The sequence below is a fragment of the Oryzias latipes genome, chromosome 15 (assembly GCF_053564925.1).
Source record: "Oryzias latipes strain Hd-rR chromosome 15, Olatipes_Hd-rR_3.1".
In the NCBI taxonomy this organism is placed as follows: Eukaryota; Metazoa; Chordata; class Actinopteri; order Beloniformes; family Adrianichthyidae; genus Oryzias; species Oryzias latipes.
The window spans coordinates 10,592,134-10,605,816 of NC_136251.1; the positions used below are offsets into that span (position 1 = coordinate 10,592,134).

Genomic DNA, 13,683 nt, shown 5'->3' on the forward strand with positions numbered 1-13,683 from the left:
TGTACCACCACTGCCACACCAGAACATGGCAGAGACGGTCTTCTTTCCCTAATGTTTCATGTGTCTGTAAACATAGAGCTGATGTTGACAAAAAGTTTCAGTTAAGTCTCATTTTTTCAAAGGATGTTTTCCCAGAAGTTTTGTGGCATCTTAACATAATGACAAATTCCAGTCTGTTTATTTATGATTTACTTCCAGCAGTGGTGTCCTCTTTGGTTGTCTCCATGAAGTCTGCTTTGACCCAAAGATCTCCTGATGGTGCAATCTGACACTAATGAACCTTGACCTTTGAGTTGCCCTTTATTGTTTTTGGAGGTCGTTTCATCATTTTTTCAGCTGTTCTCACCTGGCAAAGGCCAGATCCAGGGAGGTTATCTTTAGTCCTCTGGACCTTGATTCTCTGAATAAGCTATGTAGTCACAAGAACATCAAACTGCTTGGAGATGCTCTCATAGGTTTGACATTAAACCTGCAGCTCAGTTATTATCTATTCATTTCATGTGCCTTAGTTTTTGCTTCTGTTTTTGTTCTGTCATGATTTGACTTCTGTTTTCTATTTTATGTTTTTATTTTGAAGGTTTCCTTTATGTATTAGATTTGAGTTTTACTTCCCTGGTCCCAATCTCTCCTGATAGTTTTCACCTGTGGTTTGTCAGTTCTGTGTGTATTTAAGTCTTGTTTCTGCTTTCCTTTTGTGCTGGTCTATACTGTCATTCACGTGACCGTCTGATTTCCTTGTGTTCCTGGTCACCCTTTGGTTTGGTTTGGTTTGGCTTGGTTTGTTTACCCTGGTCAGCAGCGCTTTTCGTTTGAGTTTTAAAACCCTTTTGTGTTTGGAACCACCTGCCTCCTCGCCTCTGTATTTTGGATTCTTCAACCCCTTTTTTTTTTTGAGAAAACTCCTTTTCTTTCTGAGGTCTATGTTCAGTGAAGAACCCAACGTAAAAGCCGTGTCACACAGCCACTTTTTACATTTTTTACTTTTTACATTACAGATATCTGGAATCTGTCCGTTTTGATATGTTCAAAATTTTTGGTCAGATGGGAATAAAGCAGTTTATGCATATTTTAGGTAGTTTATATTCAATTATTATATACATTTTACACAATTGTGCGCGGTTTTTGTGAGATGCATACGCAAATTAGTGGCTTTCCACCACCGTTCCACGTATGTCTAATGGACTTTCTGTTATGTACCACTGATGTATAATTTTTATATCATGCACACAGTGCACATATCATGTTCAAATGACGTACTTGACGCACAAATCACTAATGATTTGCACATAGCGCAATAATCACACACAATTATGTTCTACAATGTTTTACGTGTTCTTTGCAAGCTTTGTTAGTACTTCTTCTGTCGTTTTTATGTAGTTCATTCTGTGAAAATGTCACATAAAAACCACAACTTTTCACATTTTTCACGTATTTGACTAATTTTTATCAATGCAATATGCACAATATGTACTGTTGCTGTGTGACACGGCCTTTACCAAACAGCACAGAGACTACTGTCACCTCTAAACAAGTAGATTGACTTATTCCAGGTTTGAAGTCACCTATGATGTTGATCAGAGGACACACTCTAGATTAATGTTCTTTGTGGAAACACCATATTTTTATTTAATAAAGATTTGATCAAACAGTTCAAACGCTTTGCTGATTTACTGTCTTCTTCTTTCTCTTTCGGCTTTTCCCATCAGGGGTCGCCACAGCGAATCATCCTTTTCCACCTCACTCTATCATGGACATCTTCTACCCTAACATCAGCCAACTTCATGTCCTCTGTCAAGACATCCATGTATCTCCTCTTTGGCCGTCCTCTTGCCCTCCTGCCAGGCAGCTCCATCTCCAACATCCTTCTACCAATATATCCACTGTCCCTCCTCTGAACATGTCCAAACCATCTCAGTCTGGCTTCTCTGACTTTGTCGCTAACACAGGCAACATGAGCCGTCCCTCTGATGTACTCGTTCCTTATCCTGTCTAACCTGGTCACTCCTAAGGACAACCTCAACATCTTCATCTCCGCTACCTCCATCTCAGCCTCTTGTCTCTGTCTCACTGCTACCGTCTCTAACCCATAGAGCAGAGCTGGTCTCACCACTGTCTTGTACACCTTTCCTTTGAGTCTTGCTGACACTCTTCTGTCACACAACACTCCTGACACTTTCCTCCAACCGCTCCAACCTGCCTGCACTCGCCTCTTCACCTCTTTTCCACACTCCCCATCACACTGAACTGTTGACCCCAAGTACTTAAACTCCTGCACCTTCTTCACCTCAGCCCCCTGTAACCTAACGCTTCTACCTTGATCCCTCTCGTTCAGACACATGTATTCTGTCTTACTATGACTGACCTTCATGCCTCTTCTTTCCAGAGCAAACCTCCACCTCTCTAGCTGTTCCTCCACCTGCTCTCTACTCTCACTGCAGATTACAATGTCATCCGCAAACATCATTGTCCAGGGAGATTCCTGTCTTACCTCGTCTGTCAGCCTGTCCATCAGCATAGCAAACAAAAAAGGACTCAAAGCTGATCCTTGGTGTAGTCCCACCTCCACCTTGAACTCCTCTGTCTGACCTACAGCACATCTCACCACCGTCATACTTCTCTCATACATGTCCTGAACTACTCTGACATACTTCTCTGCCACTCCAGACGACCTCATACAGTACCACAGCTCCTCCCTCGGCACCCTGTCATACGCCTTCTCTAAATCTACGAACACACAATGCAGCTCCTTCTGACCTTCTCTGTACTTTTCCATCAACATTCTCAAAGCAAAAATGGCATCAGTGGTGCTCTTACGGGGCATGAAACCATACTGCTGCTCACAAATCTCCACCTCTTTCCTAAGCCTGGCTTCCACTACTCTTTCCCACAGCTTCATTGTGTGGCTCATCAACTTTATTCCTCTATAGTTGCTGCAGTTCTGCGTGTCACCCTTGTTCTTAACTTTGCTGATTTACTGTAATTGTTTAAAAATGACTACTTTTTAATTTTTAAATTGTTTCAGTGACCATTGTGAGATCATCTTTCATCAAGAGATTGGAACCAATAATTTTCTCAACATTAAATTCCTTCTCCATCATCAGAAAATGTAACAACCTGATAACCTGAGGCTGAGACAATCTCTGTCTAGGTCAGCCCATGGAAAACAAAAACAAAAAAAACACAGGGAACTCACCACCAACTTTAAAGGTTTACCACAGGAAATTAGGTTGTTGAATATTTGCACATTTTCTGTTTTCAAGCAATAATCGACTTTGTGTAGAAGTCAAATTTCACATATTTGGTGATGAGGTCACTACCGGAAGATTTGGAACTAAAAAACAGGGTGCTTCAGTTGGTCCACTCAGGCCTTCGAAAGTCTCTTAGGAATGCAAAGGTCAAAATTAGAGGGTTGTAAATCAAATCAAGCTGTAAAGGCAGAGTTCAGTGGTTTTAAAAAGCATGGAGGTTTCTTTTTGTACAAAGAAAGTTTCGTCAATGGTTTTATTTCAGTTCTTGATGAGAACGCCAAATGTGAAGAATACAGAGATCAATCTTACAGGCTAAACCAGGCTTTTTCTAGAACTGAACTGGCCTTTGAACTGATAGTGAAAAGGGGGAGCAAAAGCGTGCCAGGGACAGGATTCAGAAGGAAAACATAAAATTTATGAAGGTCTACAGGTTGTGATCATTCCTGCTTTAGTTTAGTGCTCTTTTCTTTCTTTGTTTATCTTGCAAAGAAAAAAAGCTTAATATAGACTAAAGTTAAAAAAAAAAGAAAGTTTGGTTTATGGTTCTGTATCAAGCACACATTTCTTACTGTGTTTGAAGCTAAAATTCTGTATCTGAAGGAACGAGTGTACTGTTTATTTGATACAGAACTATAAACTAAATTTTCATTGAGTTGCCAAAGTAAAATTATGTTGCTTTTTTGTAAATATTTGTTCTCGTGCAAAATCTGCCATTTTAGTCTCTTCTAGTTTCTCACTTCCTGCCTTTGGGTTTACCTTTCTTTCTGCCGACCTCCTTACTCGCTGCCTCTGAAATAACACAAACAAGAGCAAAACCAATAAACAACAAAGACATTTCTTATAGTTTTTAGGGTTTTCCAAAAATGGAACCATCACACTTTCTGAGCAGCTGTGCAGAACAAAAGATATTGTCAACATCAACCCAGAGGTTGACATTGTTTTTGTATAAAAATATATATTTTCCAATTAAACAAAATATTTTGTTTTCAGTTACAGTTCAGTGAAATTAGACAGCTCTACACAGGTATTTTTTTCATCCTTGACAATAAAAGTGCAGAAAAGTTTAAGGGGCACATGATTCCACACACTGTTATGTCAAAACTGTTGTTTTAGAAACAGCACTTGTGCATGGAAGGCAGTGGAAAAGAAAACCATTTTATGATTACCACTTTAGAAAAAAATGAACCGCTTGGATTCAAATTTGGATTCCATTTTTTGGTAGATTTCTATCTGGATAATGGATTGTCATCCTTACAAACCTGCTCCTGCAGAATATGCTGTGAGTGGGAGTAGCCGTACACCCCAGTGAACATTTTAATATGTGCCCCATACGGTTTACCTGGGGGCTAAATTGATGGGCCCCAAGTGGGTTTGTTTATGGGTTCCATATGGTACCAGCTTCTTTACTTCTAATTGTGCAGCTGAAAGATTTTAGGACCGATCAGATGTAACCATGTTGCACTAAGATTTATATCTATTGAGGGGAAGACCAACAGCTTAGGATAGTATTAATCTTTTCGAAGGCGGGTCTAAGGGCAAGGATGCCCAGTTTAGCTTAGCCTGTTTAGTTTAGTTTAGCAATCAGCTATTAAATTATGTGACTTTATCTTCTTTATGATTCATGGGTGTTATACAATTACCAGTATGATACCCTTTGAGATGACTATTGTTGTACATATTTGGCTATATAAATAAAACTGAATTTAATTGAATTTCCAAGTATTTCTACAGTATCTTGTATTTTTGTTAGAATTTGTCCTCACTCTGAAGAATTACTGTTATATTTTAACACTACTGACAAAAAATGCACTGTCAGCTCCTATCCTCATTTACTAATAATGTGACAAAATTCCAGTAGTACTAGTTCCTTAAATGATCATCCATCCATCCATCCATCCATCCATCCATCCATCCATCCATCCATCCATCCATCCATCCATCCATCCATCCATCCATCCATCCATCCATCCATCACACCTAGGGATGATGTAGAGTAATCAACCTATGAACCATATTGTTTTACTATCGGAGGAAGCCTGGGTGCCCTGAAGCCAATTTCCATTGAAAATTATTAGTAAGTGGGAAACAAAACATACGGCACACACCCTGGACAAACCCACTTAGAACCCACATTATAATGGGCCTCAACTGGGTACCACCTATAAAATTATTTAGGTATAGCGGGTCCTATTTGGGTGTAATATAGTTTGCCCAGTTGTCCTAAAGTACAGATAACCCCACTTGAAGCCCAATCAATTGAGCCCACCGGTAAGCCATATGGTATATTGAAATGTCTACTGGTCATTAAACCTGTAGGAAATTAGGATACACAAAGTCATCCAACCATATTTTTGTGGCTATGTATGGTCATTGATATTTTTTTGGAAATGATGGTGATCCTTTCAATGTACTGTACTTTCCCTTAATCTAGCAGCTTTGATCTTTCAATTGGATAGGTTCTGGTTGGTGTTATTTTCATCTTCTTATCTGTTTTATCCCTTTCGGGGTCACGGGGTTGCCGGAGCCTAAACCAGCCACTTTCGGGCAAAGGCAGGGGACACCTTTCAGGTTTTTACGGTTATTGGGAACATTGTTTCAGAGTTTTGACGTGAAAGAGTTAAATGTTATCACGACATGTCTTAGCTTTGTTTGTCACTTGCTTTTCTAAGTGCTGCCTTTTCTCCCACCTGTCTGGCTAAGCTGTGAGGTACTCCGACTCCGTCTCGATGGCAGGATGGCAACAACTCGTTGGCTAAGGCTTGAGCGCCGCTTCTTGATCCCACTTCCCAGGCTCCCGAGCGCCGTGTCAGACTGGCTGCCGTCGGCGTGCTCCATACCGTAGATCTCACCACTCACACTGGTGCTCTTCATCATGTGGCGGCCCTGTACACGCACTGCTCGACTGATGGAAACATATGACAGTCCATTATTTGTTCATTAGCTGTGCAGAAGACATGCTGGGGGAGGGTAGGGGGTGAGTGTGTGTACCTGAAGCGGCCTTGGGGTCTTTCTGACTGGATGGATATGTAGCTGGTGCTACTGATGCGAGAGGCACTGCTGGTTCGAGAGATGGCTGACACATCGCTGACATCACTGTCTGAGGACTTATGGGAAACGTTTTCACTGCTTCTCCTCTGGTCTTTGTAAAGCTGTGAAGAGAAATTCAGATGGTATAAAAACAAGGAGCATTTTTGGGACATATTTGTTACTTTGGTAAACCCTATATGTTAAGGGACCATGTATTAACATTAGTTATACCATGGTCCGGGTGAATACTTGATTCTGATTGGCTGCTGGGTGTACATTAAAAAGTGATCATGCGCAGTGATAACCGTATGCCCCAAAAAGAAGTACCGGTCAGATATGTTTAATCTCCTGTATCACTGCGTCAACTTCTTTCAAACTAAATTTAGCTTCATCATCTGGACAAGAGGTGGTAAGAGGTGACCTTTCTCTCTGAACTGATGATTTATTCAACCCATCTGGACGATCAGCATATATATAGCGCTTTATATCGCAGAATCTTGACTGCAGCGGTGGTGCGGCGCCTTGTCACATTACCATGACAAGGCGCTGCACCATGTAACAAATAGTCCGTGTAACCCCGATGAAATTTTGCGCTATCACTTTAAATTATACTGCGCTGTATCCTCCTAGTGAATTTCTGCACTGTCACTTTAAATTTGCCGGTTCCCTTGCACTGTGCAAATACCGCGAGACTATAAGTTCTATAGTGATGTGGCTTTCGTTCTTGGGAGACCTGTCAAAGCACTGACAGGTTGCAAGTACGAGGGAGCTGGGCTGTGTACCGCTGCTGCAGATCGGCATTCATTATCTGAAGCCGGGATTTAAGTCTGCACAGTTGAGCAAAAAGTGAACTGGTGAGTGCAGCCATGATTGAGACAGCTGGCGCGGGCGCCAACTTAAATGAATTGTTTTTTTTATAATTGGATGTGGTTAAAATGAACAATTTTTCTGCTTGATAAATAATGTTGAAATATGAATTGTGAGTACTCGTTGAAATGAAATTGATGATCATCTACATTGAAATAGAAGTTTGAAATGTTGTACAACTATCAATTATGCACTTAAAATAATTTTTGTAATTTCCTCCTGATTATGAATTGCATATGCATTTGTTTATTATGTTAATTAAGGAGGTTGTGGGAATATGCTTTATTTTGATCAAAGGAAATTATTATTTATTTATTGACCCTGTTTTAACAGGCCAGGTCGCAAGACTGGTCGTCTTGCAGACCAATCTATTGGATGCTCAACCTGAGCACTGGACAGAATTGTTTATCAGGGAGTTTTACCACTCCCAGAAGAAAACAAAGAGGATAAATCCTCTGCAGATGGCGAGCTAAAAAGGAGCCCGATCCTGATTTGGATTCTGCCCTCTTCACTGCCAGTGCGGTAGGAACTAACCCCCTTCTCATCCAACAAATCAGCTGGGGTGTTTCTTTTCTTTTCGTTCTTTCTTGTTCCCAAAAGAGAACTATAAAAACTCTTTCATAAGGCTTAACAGACGCCTTAAGAACTATAAAGACATAAAAAAAAACAGAAAACATCCTCTGGACTCAAAAAATATTTCTTTGTTGTATATATTGTGATTTTTTTTTTTTTTGTATTCACTGTATATTGTAAATACATTCACATTAGCAACTCAAGTCTTGTCTGTGGTTTTTAAACATTCACATTCCTCCATGAGTCGAACCAAACTAGCCCAAATGAATTAAAACCAACTTTGCAAAGTTCATGTAAGACATACATGCTACATCCGCTTTTTGTGAAAAAAGCGATCCAAATCAGAAAAAAACAAGAATTAAGGACTAAAAACTGGTTAACATTTATGTTATGTCTTGCTGCTTCTGCTTTGCTGCATCCCCTTTCATTCTGCTCACCTGGCAGGTGAAGCCAATGATCTTGATCAGCACCTGCCAGGTATTTAAGTCATTGGAGGCCACAACCAAAGCAGAGGCATGCAGAGAGAGAGCAGAGCAGGAGGCTGGGGAGCAGTTGTGTTTGTGTTATGTGTTGGAGCTGTGCTGGGGCCTGTTTCAGAAAGGAGGTTCGACCAACTCTGAGGTTGAACTTGAACTCTGAGTTGGTCAATCGGGAGATTAACAACTCTGAGTTTTCTGTTTCAGAGAAGCTGATCGGAGTTAGGTCAATCAACTCTGAGTGGACTGATTCGGAGGTGAGCGTGAGCACCGCGACTATAAGAAGCCATTATCAATGGAGCGCAGATATCACGAGTCACCATGGCAACCGTGAAAAAAAGAGGTCTGCATATTTTTCGCCAGCTGAACTTGACGTGCTGCTGCAGAGTTACAGTGAATATGAGCACATATTCCAGAAGAAAAGTAACACCGCTGCATCTGCAAAACAGAGACAGTTAGCGTGGAAAACATAGCTGCTCAAGTTAATGCCTAAGTTTGCAAATCATTTGCAAATCTAAATCATTGTTAGAAAATATTGACTGTAATAACTTTTTAAATAGCGTAAGGTGTGAAATAAAAAATGGCTATATTTAGGTGTACTTTTGAAGTGTCATTCCTGGTGTAATTGCAGGAAATGCTGCATAGTGTACAGAACCAATCTGGGGGGGAAAATGCATTTAACGTCGGTAATGTTTAGAGGACTTTTTTGTTAACCTTCCCCTCTTGCAAACGTTGGTCAGTTTAATATTAATACATACAATTGTGTTTTTAAAAGTGAACTTTTGTCTACTGTTGAACCTTTCGCTGTGCGAAGACTTCCCCTTTCTTTTCTCTCGTCTTTCCGACCGACCGTGGTCAGAAGCGCAGGGGAGATTTCCTTCAGGGCCGAAGGGAATTCTCCTTCGGGGTTCACTTCCCGTTGGAAACCCTCAACCTCCAGACCGGATTAAGAATGACTCCAAAACAGTTATTCTGGGAATGACACCTTCTCTTTATTTAACTAAGTGCTCCGTCCTCCGAACACACAATATATACCACGCACACACCTCCGCTCCTTGCTCCCCCCCCCCCCCCCCCCCCCATCTGCACCTGCAATCGCCCCTCCCCTTGTCTCTCGTGGATCGCACCCCGCTCAGCACACACACTGCAACACTACCCTTGTATTGATCAAGTGGTATAGGTTTATACGGGATTAAGAAAATAAGCAGTGCTAGAAAATTGTGTTTCCAAAAAGTAATTGTTACATTAATCTAATTCAATGTCCCTGATTTCATTTTCACGTAGATGCAATCCTGCAGGAATTTAAATAACATGGCAGCAGTTAAAAGTGAAAAAGAAATCGAGTCTTCTCAAAATCCTCGTACGAGGTAAATATAATTCTCTACGAATTATTGCAGCCTCCTCGTCTATTGGGTCCTCCAAAAAAGGACACGCCATTCTTGTCACTTAGACCGTCTCTGTGTGACGGAAATGTGGGCAATGAAGGTTAAAGTGAAAAATACGTCGTTCGTCTTTAAAAAGGGGAGGGGACCGGCAGAAACTTTGAGTTTGGAGAATAAAACCTGCTCCCGACCAGGTTAGGTTCACAGCATAAGTAACCATGGACACTGACTCCGAGTATAAGTTACCTCTCTTTCAGAAAGGGGTTTGACTTACTCTGCTTTCTCTGGTTTAACAAACCTCCCATTCTGAAACGGAAAACCCAGGGTTTCCCTGATTTCAGGGTTAATGCACTCAGAGTTTACACTTAACCTCCTTTCTGAAACAGGCCCCTGGTTTAGCCTTAGCAGGGAGCTGCTGACTCCGACGGTCAACGTGGCTGGGTCAGTTGTCTCCCTGAACTATTTTGTTTGGCCAAGGTCTCCAATCCCTTTGTTTTGTCTTTTGTTGGGACCAGCACAGTAATTATGTTTTACAGGACACAGGTTATTTCTACCATCTAATAAACTGTGTTCCTAAATTTTGGTGTCCATCGTTCATATGTTTTGTCCCCTTTTTGATTTCCCCTAGACTGGGACAGGTTTGCCTGTCGGGGCCGTAACATATTTATTTTTTTTGTAACTGACCATGGTAAAAGCTGGTTAACGGTCTATGAAGTATGCATTATCACTTTTTACCACACGCCGTGGAAGCATTAAGTTGCTTCTGCGAAGTGCGGAAGCAACTTAATGCATGATTAAGCATTTTTTAACTATTAAATGACTTTTTAACAGTTACTATTTACTATGTTTGGTATAGGAGTCATTTTTTCCAAGTCTGATAAATTAACCTGCTTAAAATTAAGTTTTAACTTTAAGGTGATACTGAGTTTCTGTTAATCTTATTTTTTAGAGGAAAAAGACGTTGCTGCCATATTTCACGTCAGCATGTCTGTATTGAAACAAATGCATGAGATTCGTTTTTTTCGTCTTTCCATGGTTTAAACTCGGAGCCTTAAAATTCCTCACAAATCTTAAAAGTCTGTATGTTCAGGTCGAATGAACTGCCTTGGTTGTCAAACTTTTAATGTCTTTTGATTTGAATCTGCAGTTATAGGCTAATTTCTTATTTTTTAATTTATTTTTTGATGAGCTGATCTTGAGGATCTCTGTATGCTTTTGTATTTCTTAAAGGTGAGACTAAAACAACATAAAAAAATTACTTATCAAATTGGCATTTGGGGCAAGCAGTTTGATAGAAGTTGGGGCTGGGAAAAAAGAACGAGTATAGTATAGATCCATGAGTGACAAATTAGAGACTCGGGAGCAAAAACAAAAAGAAGTGGTGGTCCACCTCTCGTTTGCTCTTGAGGGCTCGGTCCAGGTCCTGCTGGCTGGAGGTGGCAGCAGCTGACACGCGGTTAGAATGAACCCTCATCTGGAGCTGACGAACGCGCTCCTCTGCTACCAGGGCTGCACAGAAACATTCAGGAGGTTATTGGACCCTCCCCATGAAGCTCCTTAACCTTAAGGACATGTCACACAGCCACTATGTTCCACATAGGACGTTTTGGTCTTTCGTGATGCATGCATGTTTTACGTCATTCATAAGTGTTTCTTTCGTTCGTCATTCGTCGATGTGCACAGATATCTGTCGAGGGCTTAGACCAACGGGTCTTTACGTTTATTCCGTTTTGAGCTGTTCCAAATTTTTGGTTGGTTAATTCTTACGCAGTTTATGCATATTTTACGTAGTTTATACAGTATTATTATAGAAATCTTACAGAATTGCCCTTGGTTTTTCAAGATGCATATGCAAATTTGTGGCTTTCCACAACTGTTCCAAGTATGTCAAGCAAACTTTTTACGCATGTACCATCAATTTTTATCTCTTACATTGGGTATACAGAGCACATATGTTAACATTGCGTAACTGACTCACAAAGACAACAACTTTCATCACTTTTCCGGCATATAGTCACGTTTGAACAATGTTCCACCGTGCGGTATGTGCAACAAGCACATAGTGGCAGTGTGACACGGCTTTAGGTATGTACTTTTAATTTCAACAGTTTTGTGTTTTCTCCATTTCATGAAATGGCCACATGCGAAAAAAAAAAATGTTAACAAGGAAGGATACACAACAGTAAATTAACAGATAAACTAAATATAATGTAAGCAGGTAAACTTAAAGATACCTTGTTCTACGGTGCTGCTCTGAGGTGGAAGCTGAGGGAGCTGGCGAACTCTGCGAGCTGACGAGGATGTTACTGAGGTGGAAAGAGATGTGCCGCCTTGTAGGTGACCCCTAACACAATACAGGATGAGAATAAAGCAGACAGACAAAAACAAACAGATAGGGAATAATAAGTGTGAGGGAACCAAGAAGAGTGGATAGAAGCAACGATAACCGGGGTAAAAAGAAACAAAAAGAGATGATTACAGACATTAACAGCATATGCTTGACAAGCAGGGAGGGGCTTCTACTTCTCTTTCTTTTTCTACTGTTTACTTGTGTATATCTGCACCCTACATGTGGAAGAGGCTTGATGTGAAATGCCAAAGTAGTGTAAATCTGGCTTGCTACAGACTTTTTCTTTCACAGCTCTATTCTAATAAATGAAAGACTTGGAGCCGTATGGTTCCAGCCGGGCACAGGCCGCAATTATTAATATCTTCCCTAAGATCAATTTTCAAATGGTTGGCACTTCTCTGAATCAAAAGGGCTGCCGTCCAAACATCCCCGCCAAATCCGAGGCCCTGATTGGTCACAGTTCAACTGGTTTTACTTGCAACACGAGTTCAGTGGACGAACGTTTTGTATGTCGAGCCTAAAAATGGCCGTAAAAACTTGTGTTGCAACGCGTGAATGTCAAAGTTTTGACCGTGAAAGCCTGAAATGTGCATTTATGCATGTATACATAGACCTTTTATTGAAAGTGTTTGCTTGAACGCGCGTTGCAGGGGGCGGTGTGAACGCAGCTTCAAAGGCTAAAAGCAGCTGGAACAATAAACATAAATTACACAGGTGAACTCTCTCTCTCTTCTCTTTCTTATGTGGGTTTATGTTTACTCCACACTGGAAAAAGAGAGACAATTTTTACGTATAGAAGCAGTGGCCATCTGAGCTTTTCTATCTAATTTATTGCAATCTAATAACTTGTGATACAAAAAAAACTTAAAAAAAGCTGTACATTCTTATTTTACATACTGATCAAAAGGAGAGTGCAAAAGTGCCAGAATAAAGGCGCAGCATTGTTTTAGTCGGTACACAGAAATGGAGTTCAGAGAATTTAAAATAAAATTTCATGTCAGCAAGTGTAGCAGCTATTCAGTATTTAAACACAAAACACAATGAAAAACCAACATCAATAAAACCTCAGCATCTCCAAAAAAACATTCATAACAAGGACCAACACTAAACTAGAAAATTGAAGAATAAATCTGCAAAATCCCATAATACTCTAGTAACAATGAAAGTAAATTTGAAGGAAAAAAAAAGCCAAATACTTAAAAAACAAAACAAATCCTTGTTCACATAACACGGTTAAAAATGTTGTTCATGAAAAAACAAAACTTTTATTTTTATTAACTAAAAATATTTCTATTTTCTCAAATTAAAAATTTTAAGTGGGTCTTCAAAAGATTTTTCATTTTACCAGCTCACACTTGAGAGTACACTAACAACTCCATGGCAACACAAATATGATCAAACACACAAATAGACATTGAGACAAAAAAGATTTAATAGACAACAGAAAAGTTCTCAGAAGCGAAAGCAGTCTCTTTCCTTTGTTCTCCACAGTTTAGAGCAGGGGTGCATATTAGATTGATCGACATGTCGGTATCGCGGGCCATCACAGACAAATCAAATATATATATATATATATATATATATATATATATATATATATATATATATATATATATATATATATATATATATATATATATATATATATATATATATATATATATATATATATATATATACATATATGTATATGTGTGTTTGTATATATATATTTTTCTAGGAAATAAATAGGTTTTTAGGAAATCCGTCTACGAGTCATC

At 39.8% G+C, this 13,683-nt stretch overlaps 1 protein-coding gene across 7 annotated transcripts in view; it reads right to left on the reverse strand.

Moving 5' to 3' along the window:
• The window catches only part of rims1a (regulating synaptic membrane exocytosis 1a), a 130,747-nt gene that overhangs the window by 13,382 nt on the left and 103,682 nt on the right, over positions 1–13,683 (reverse strand). For 4 of the 7 annotated variants that reach the window (XM_078931701.1, XM_023963227.2, XM_023963215.2 and 1 more), the window contains 5 exons: positions 11,808–11,917; positions 10,964–11,082; positions 6,237–6,397; positions 5,936–6,150; positions 4,005–4,037 (listed from right to left, as the gene is read on the reverse strand). In XM_078931701.1, coding sequence (XP_078787827.1) covers positions 4,005–4,037; positions 5,936–6,150; positions 6,237–6,397; positions 10,964–11,082; positions 11,808–11,917 — 638 coding nt within the window. The remainder of the gene's footprint in view (positions 1–4,004; positions 4,038–5,935; positions 6,151–6,236; positions 6,398–10,963; positions 11,083–11,807; positions 11,918–13,683) is intronic. The other 3 variants (XM_078931700.1, XM_078931699.1, XM_023963212.2) reach the window with 1 other exon arrangement.